Source organism: Vespa mandarinia, chromosome 10 (genome assembly GCF_050613455.1).
Source record: "Vespa mandarinia isolate Hongniang chromosome 10, ASM5061345v1, whole genome shotgun sequence".
NCBI classification, from domain to species: Eukaryota; Metazoa; Arthropoda; class Insecta; order Hymenoptera; family Vespidae; genus Vespa; species Vespa mandarinia.
The window spans coordinates 5,073,796-5,081,105 of NC_140819.1; the positions used below are offsets into that span (position 1 = coordinate 5,073,796).

Here is a 7,310-nt window from a genome sequence, read left to right on the forward strand (position 1 = left end):
GATATTGATTATAATAATTTATTAGGTCGATTTAAATGAAACAATTTTTTTGCAATTACGAAGATTTTGTTATCGTCGTTTCGATTGAATTTATCGATATTACATTGATCTAACAATTATTTTTATAAATTGTCTTCTGAAATTGAACTTTTTTACCTATAAAATATCAGCCAAAAATGTGCACAAAAATTTTTAATTTATTCCTGTACATTCGTTTTGAAATTTCAAACACAATGATTGCAAATTAATTTTCATATAAAATTTAAATTATTTATAATACTTTGGGTATAATAAAAAGAAAAAGAAAAATCACCTCTTAATTCCATGATTAATTAATCTCCATGATTCCATGACAACTCGTCTACGTTTCTGGAAAAAATTTTCCACTGACAAATCATTCCACTGACAATTCATTATTCCCGATAAATGGATTAAGGAAATATGTCTTAATAAATATCAATTTTTCTATTTATTTTCTAACAATAATTAGTCATTAACGTACCATAATCAGAAATAATATTACGAGTAACCTTGTCAAATGTCATTGAAAAAGAAAAATAATAATAATAGGCGTACCATTTGCTATGAATGTATAAAAACGAAATATAATGGAATTAATTAACATTCAATAGCTCCATTATGTAAAACTTATTCAATAATTGCTCATAGAACCTGCTTAAGCGGATCTAAACGATTTGTTTTTTCACTAGACAAAAAGTTCGAGATCGTATGGAAATAAGATTTGAATGGATCGATACGAAAACAAAAAAAACATGATGTATAACTACAACGCAAAAGATGATGAATTCGACATAATAAAATATGTTATGTTAATCATATAAAAACTTTTCACCTATAATTACAAGTAATAAAAATATTCTTTTTTTTCTTTTCTATTATCCGCTAGTTGCAAAACATTAGGATACAAATATTTCAGCGGATTGAAAAGAAGAAAAAAAAAAAAGGAAAAGGATGAAAAAAAAAAAAAAGAAAAAGAAAGAGAAAAAAAATAACAAAAAATCTTCGACGACATGTTATATATTTTTTTTCTTTAGAATTGCTTTTATAATTGCTTTTATAATTAGTTCTTTTATTTCCATTATAAATAAACATTCTTTTAACGTTATCGTGAATTATAAATATATCTTATATCGTATGCGAGATAATATAATTTGAAAAAACTAAAAACTAAATATATAATACGACTACGATGATCTTAATGAGATACACTTATGAGAGGGAACTTAAGTATTTGTACTATAAGAACATATTTCTATATTCACAATTTTATAAATAGATTCATTTTAAATATAAAAATAAAAATATACCGTTTTGTTTTTTATAATAACATTCGAGATATCTTACGTTGGCCATTAAATTTGTCAATGTCATAAAAAATAACCATACTTTGCATTTATCGTAGAATTATCTAATCGTTTTACGAAACTCATTTAAAAAGAAAAAAAAAATCGTATGTTCTTTATTTCTAAAGTTTAATGCAAAAAACAGAATATATAAGGCTTCATTAATTTAAATGGATATTATGAAGATCTTTCTCGCTTGAACATGGATATAAATTATTTGAATTAATTCATAAAGGAAGGATTGATAGACGACAAGTAGAAGTTTTTCTTCTTTTTTTATTTTTTATCAGCAAATAAATTAAATGTTAATATTGAATACATAATGCAACGATAAGAAATGAAAGTTATAATGATCGTAAATGGAAATAACAAACCATTTAAGAAAGAAATCTTTCGACGAAATTTAGCAAATCTATTATGTTCAATGTTTTGAAATCTATCTCCATCTTATCAAAATTATTTGCACAGTTTGGTAATGCAAACTTCATCAAAATCGACTCGACAAGTATGTCAGTATATATTATTGCAAATATTCTTACCTATGTCCTTCTTTACTTCTTCTTATTTGCAAATATTAAATTTAGATGTTAATCCGAAATAGCCATATGAGCTAACAAATATTTTTTACCTTTATAATTCAAATTAATTTTTTTCAACGCCTTCTCAAAAAGTTTTATTAAAATCCATCGATTCGTATATCTTCATCCTTTCGTTCATAGAAGAACATCTCATCATAAATTTTGATAAAAATAAAATTATTTATATCTGTCTGAAGTTCTGCAGAACATTTTGAACATTATGATATTTTCTAAATTTATGTATTTATTTTTATATTAATTATAACTAAACAAATTAGTCAGATAGAATAGAAAAAAATTTTACACACAATTTTTATATATATATTATTTTTATTTATTATAGGAAATGGCTGTCTTCAAATATCAGATTAATCATGTAAAATTATTCAAAATGTCGTCCAATTGATTAATCATTAATTATTAATTAATAGATTAAAATAAATCAAAATTAACGAATTCATTCCATCGAAACTTTATACTCAGCTTTTTTGAAATATAAAAATATTTTGCATTAAATTTCAAGCAAAATTAAATTGATCAATTATTTTCAAACCTACATTTATTTTAGTATTAATATATTAATGATGAAATAATTTTAAATATGATATATATAGATAATGTAGGTGTATGATATGATAATATCAATCTCGAAAAAAAATAAAAAAGCTAAGCCGAGATTTTTAGACGGACTTAAGTTTTTTTTTCTTTCTTCATTAATAAATTTCATAATATAATAATTCATAATAAATATTTTCTTAAATTCATAAATAAATATTTTCTCTTAAATTAGCTTCGATCACGTATATTATTATACTTACATATATATATATATATATATTCTACGGTACAATGTCACTATTACACATACATGTTACTATTGCAATAAAGTGAATCAGTAATTGTTTCGGTAAACTAGTCGCTTGGCTCGATCTTATGAGAATTAAATTGCTCGAGATTTGATAGCCAACAATTTGAAGATATTTCCAATGATTCCGATAACACCTTCTGATCTCGACGTTTGCGATGTTCCACATAAATCTCGATTAACATAACGAATAAAGCAAAGGCAACGCCCATCAAAAGTGAAAATAAAGCTGGACTAAATTCCTTTAATGCAACAGGAGCGGGTATTGCACTGTGACTTTCTGGACATTGTGGTCGTGCAGGTTGCCAGATATATTTCAAATGTCCCGCCATACCATGTTCCATCATTTTTCTCAATCTGCAATGTATCAAATATCTTTACCAAATGCAATGTTTCAACGAAATCTTTTCCTTTTTCTCTTTCACGTTTTGTATTTCTTCCTTTCTCTTTTTTCTGGTTATTTTTCTTTTTTTTTTTTTTTTTTTTTTTTTTCTACAAATTCAACGAGTCGATACATCTTTTTTTCTTCTTTTCTTATTATTAAAAAAAAAAAAAAGGAGCAACAATTAAAAAGAATAAATATCATATTGACTTTCTTATGATCTTTTAAAAAATTCAAAATAACATTATCATGATCAAGAGGAGTTAACATTATATATTAATGTTATATAAATAAATAAATAATATATAATACTGACCCATATGTTACCATTTTCTTAAAGGGCGAATGTTTCTTAACAGCAGTCGCTATCCGTTCGAGCGGAATTAATGGTATCTCTGTTAGATCGCATATCTCGTCTTGCAAAAATGTATCCTATTAACGAAATAAAATATAAAAACGTATCTAATAAATATATCATCGATTTCTTTTACAATCGTGGATCTCGCGTTTACATTAATTACCTCAATTATTTTGTATGCGGTCGCGGCATCAACCTGAAAGGCATAACCACCTTTTCTCACTTTTTTAAGACCTTCCTCTGCGGTCAGGAACGGCTTGATCTTTCGTTTTATACTAGATTGTATTTTTTTTCGATTGAGCTCATGCACAACAGGATTCGTCGATCTCTAATAGTACGAATTATAAAAAGGAAGAAAAATTTAATAAGATAAATCGTTAATGATGATATTAAGTTAAAGATAAAGTCGTGGGGTGAAAAAAAAAAAAAGAAAAAAAGTTAAAACGAAAAATAGAATACTTACGGCCAAATAATCATAATTGTAAGCCATATCCTCGATTCCAACTTCAAGGCTACTGTCCGATAAATTTTTTAAAGTATTTATGAATCTTGGTGGTTCTGACAATAAAGAACCAACCACACTGGCAGAATAAAATTGAATAAGTAACAATCCCCAAAGAAATAAAGAAAGAAATACTATGCGTCCGGAATAAATACGTGGACCGTCGCTTAAACCTATGTAACGTAGATAAAATGAATGGAATTTTTTTTCTTCTTTTTTCTTTTTTTCTTTTTTTTTTCTCCCCCTTTCAATAATAATCTTACGATCTCGACGATCTTAAAAATCGTATTGACAGTTGTAAAATTATTTAGAAATAAAATTAAAAGAAAAAAAAGTAAAGAAAAGACAAATTTAATGTGTCCATTTACAAAACCTTGTTGACAAATAGCAGCCGTCGTTATCAAAGCCGTCTCCGAGGCTGGATTAGTATCCAATGTGCAAAGCTTTGGATAATTATCGAAATACAATTCGATCTTAACCGTAAGCAATAATATTAGCCAATAAATGATTGCCACGATTAAGATCATATACCAAACGTCTTCCGTGAACGGCATGAGAAAAACATTACGTACATCGCTGGTCTTTGGATGACGAAAAATGATGGTCGTCCTATGTGTAATTATATTAAAATGTAATAAAAAGAAAAGAAAAAAGAAAGAAAGAAAGAGAGAGAGAGAGAGAGAGAGAGAGAGAGAGAGAGAGAGAAAGGAAAAGACTCGTTTAAAACAATCACACATATGTCAAATAATAATTACTTTGCTACGTAAGTTTGCACCGTGTAATCGCATACATCAAATCTTTCGGGTTTAAATAAAAATGGTGTTGCACTTATGTCTACTACTCCACGAAGCATGTCTGATAGGATACCATTCCAAGTGCCATTAACAAGATAACCCCAGGTTGTTCCTCTCATTAAATTCATCCTATTTCAAGGAATAAAAAGATATGATCGAATGGGATGCAATCGAATAAATTTACATATCTTAATTACATTTAAAATAGATAAAAATTAAATGTTTTATTAATAAAATGATTCTTTTTCTTTTCTTTTCTTTTCTTTTCTTTTCTTTTCTTTTCTTTTCTTTTCTTTTCTTTTCTTTTCTTTTCTTTTTCCTCCTTACGTAATATTATAATAATCCATCAATTGTATTATCAAGCCGTAATTATATCGCATCATCGTGTCCACGTGACGATTAATTGGATTTAATATATAAGTACGAAAATCAGGTAAAGGTTCGTGATCTATCTAAAGCAATAAGATCGAAAAAATTAATGTTAATGAAAAAATTTGTTTGACAAAATACATACGTATGTGTTAATAAATTTCTTTCATGTTATTATATAGAGAACTTACGTGAATAGAAACATTCAAGGTTAATTTATGGAAATTTTGACGACGCTTATATTTGTATTGGGTTAATTCGTTTCTCATCCCATTTTCGGAAGACCAGTAACCCATATAAGTAATATTGAGTCGGCCTCCATGTCGATGACTGAAATTGTAGATGTCGTAAAGAATATAAATATCCTTTCGACTTAATGCCACTGTAATTTCGCTCGCTATTGAAAGTGGTAAATCTCGCAAAAGATCAATTGGAACGGCATTCGATTTGGTGATCATAAGCCAAAAGAAAGATTCGTTGTAGGGTAATTGATTTTCATTGAACTGTTTAAAAAAAGAAAAAATAAATAAATAAATAAATAAATAAATAATTAAATGAGTAAATGAAAATAATTTAATCATTTCTTATGCGCAATATATGAAAAAGACATTACCGACCTGTTCGAGAATAATTTCACTCTGCGGACAATCGATATCAAGGATAATACCAAGTTTATAATAATTTACTTTCAATATGGTATTCATTTCTATGTTTTCCTTAATAGGCACGTAGGAAATTGTTAAATTGTTCAATAGATCTCTACGAAAGAAATCCATTTTTTCTAAATAAAGAAACAATATCTATAAGACAGACATTTTTGAATTAACAGTATCTATAATTGCGAAATATATTATGAATGAAAAAAAAAAAAGAAGAAGAAGAAAAAAGAGGAAGGAACAAAAAAATAAGAGACAAGAAAAAGAAGAGAAATAAAAAGAAGTGGAAATTAACCGAAAGAGTTCCAACATCCAAATACGACCAAGTACTGTATATATTTCCCAGAAAAATATTCTTTCGTAAAGGAAACCGCAATATTATTAGCCTTCGTCGTCCATGTGAATGCAATTATGCTAATTGTGATAACTCCAAAGATCATATTTCCGTGTTTTTTCGTCTTTTTTTTTTTTCTTAATCATCAAAGTTATTACAAGTTTCGTAGATCTTTAATCTCACGATTTATCTGTACACCTGTCGCAAAAAAAAAAAAAAAAAAAAAATAAAAACCACGAATGATTTTTATCATTAAATTGTCATAAAATGTTTTTTTTTTTTTAATTTCGTATAAAATTTCGTCGTTCACTTAACTGCTATGAGAAAAATCAATTTTTAGAATTGATCGCACGAGACGAAACAATTAACGGCACAAAACTTTTCAATAATTTATCGAAATCGTTCACACTTCTCACATTAATATGTAATATAGCTAACGAAACGAATAAAAATGAAAAAGTACTTCATCGGTTTTTGATTATCTCACTGTCTGTCAGTACGACTATGAAATCCTTCTATTCCGCATTCGACGGAAGTTGACATTATCTTATTGTTAGATATATGTAATATTGCAAGAGTATCTATTGATTGACAAACGATTTTCGTAAAAAAATGCATAGCTAATAATTTTCCTATAGAGAAAATTATCGAGGTCGATGTTACGTTGAAGTTATAATATGAAATTAAGTTATATATTCCGTTGCGTTCCATACGATAATTCCTGATACATCATTTCCAAGAATTTCACATAAATAATTAATAGTGCAAAGGTTATCGATTGTAACTTATACGTAAAATGCACTATCATTACATCGAGGAAAACACTCACTAATAATATCTCTATGTATTTACTGCATGTTCTCTCTCTCTCTCTCTCTCTCTTGGTATAAAAAAGTTAAAAAAGAATTATTTTTATTTGATCGTAAAAAGAAAAGAAAATTGCTATTTACTGATAATTTATCTTTAAGTTACAAAAATATAAGTTTGACATTTGATCGACCATCTTGTAGATATTTAACTAATCTAACTGGATATAAATATTGGTTTACAGAAAATCATTATGCAATTATTTTTGATTACACATGTAATATGTAACAACGAGATATAA

The 7,310-nt window shown here is 26.9% G+C and overlaps 1 protein-coding gene across 3 annotated transcripts; it reads right to left on the bottom strand.

Moving 5' to 3' along the window:
- Positions 1 to 2,698: 2,698 nt before the first annotated feature.
- On the bottom strand, positions 2,699 to 6,743 carry LOC118446212 (ionotropic receptor 75a-like). 3 transcript variants are annotated; one of them, XM_035876608.2, is made up of 11 exons: positions 6,518 to 6,743; positions 6,164 to 6,400; positions 5,830 to 5,993; positions 5,404 to 5,715; positions 5,171 to 5,295; positions 4,805 to 4,972; positions 4,423 to 4,658; positions 4,011 to 4,222; positions 3,711 to 3,875; positions 3,506 to 3,621; positions 2,700 to 3,164 (listed from the first exon to the last, which is right to left on the bottom strand). In XM_035876608.2, the coding sequence occupies exons 2-11, from the start codon at positions 6,306 to 6,308 to the stop codon at positions 2,855 to 2,857; spliced, it is 1,953 nt and encodes a 650-aa protein (XP_035732501.1). In that variant the 5' UTR covers positions 6,309 to 6,400; positions 6,518 to 6,743; the 3' UTR covers positions 2,700 to 2,854. The 3 variants fall into 3 exon arrangements, with proteins under 3 accessions (XP_085515901.1, XP_085515902.1, XP_035732501.1); XM_085659775.1 differs by lacking the exon at positions 6,164 to 6,400 and having other exon boundaries at positions 2,699 to 3,164; XM_085659776.1 differs by lacking the exon at positions 6,518 to 6,743 and having other exon boundaries at positions 2,699 to 3,164; positions 5,830 to 6,012; positions 6,164 to 6,296.
- Between the last annotated feature and the right edge of the window lie 567 nt (positions 6,744 to 7,310).

What these genes read in the sequence shown, in the direction of transcription:
- LOC118446212 (XM_035876608.2), bottom strand. Translation starts at nt 6,308, where the DNA reads ATGATCTTTGGAGTTATCACAATTAGCATAATTGCATTCACATGGACG. An exon ending in GTGCAAACTTACGTAGCAAA is followed by an intron (nt 4,659 to 4,804) that starts GTAATTATTATT and finishes AATTACACATAG; the next exon opens with GACGACCATCATTTTTCGTC. An exon ending in ACAATTATGATTATTTGGCC is followed by an intron (nt 3,876 to 4,010) that starts GTAAGTATTCTA and finishes TCGTACTATTAG; the next exon opens with AGATCGACGAATCCTGTTGT.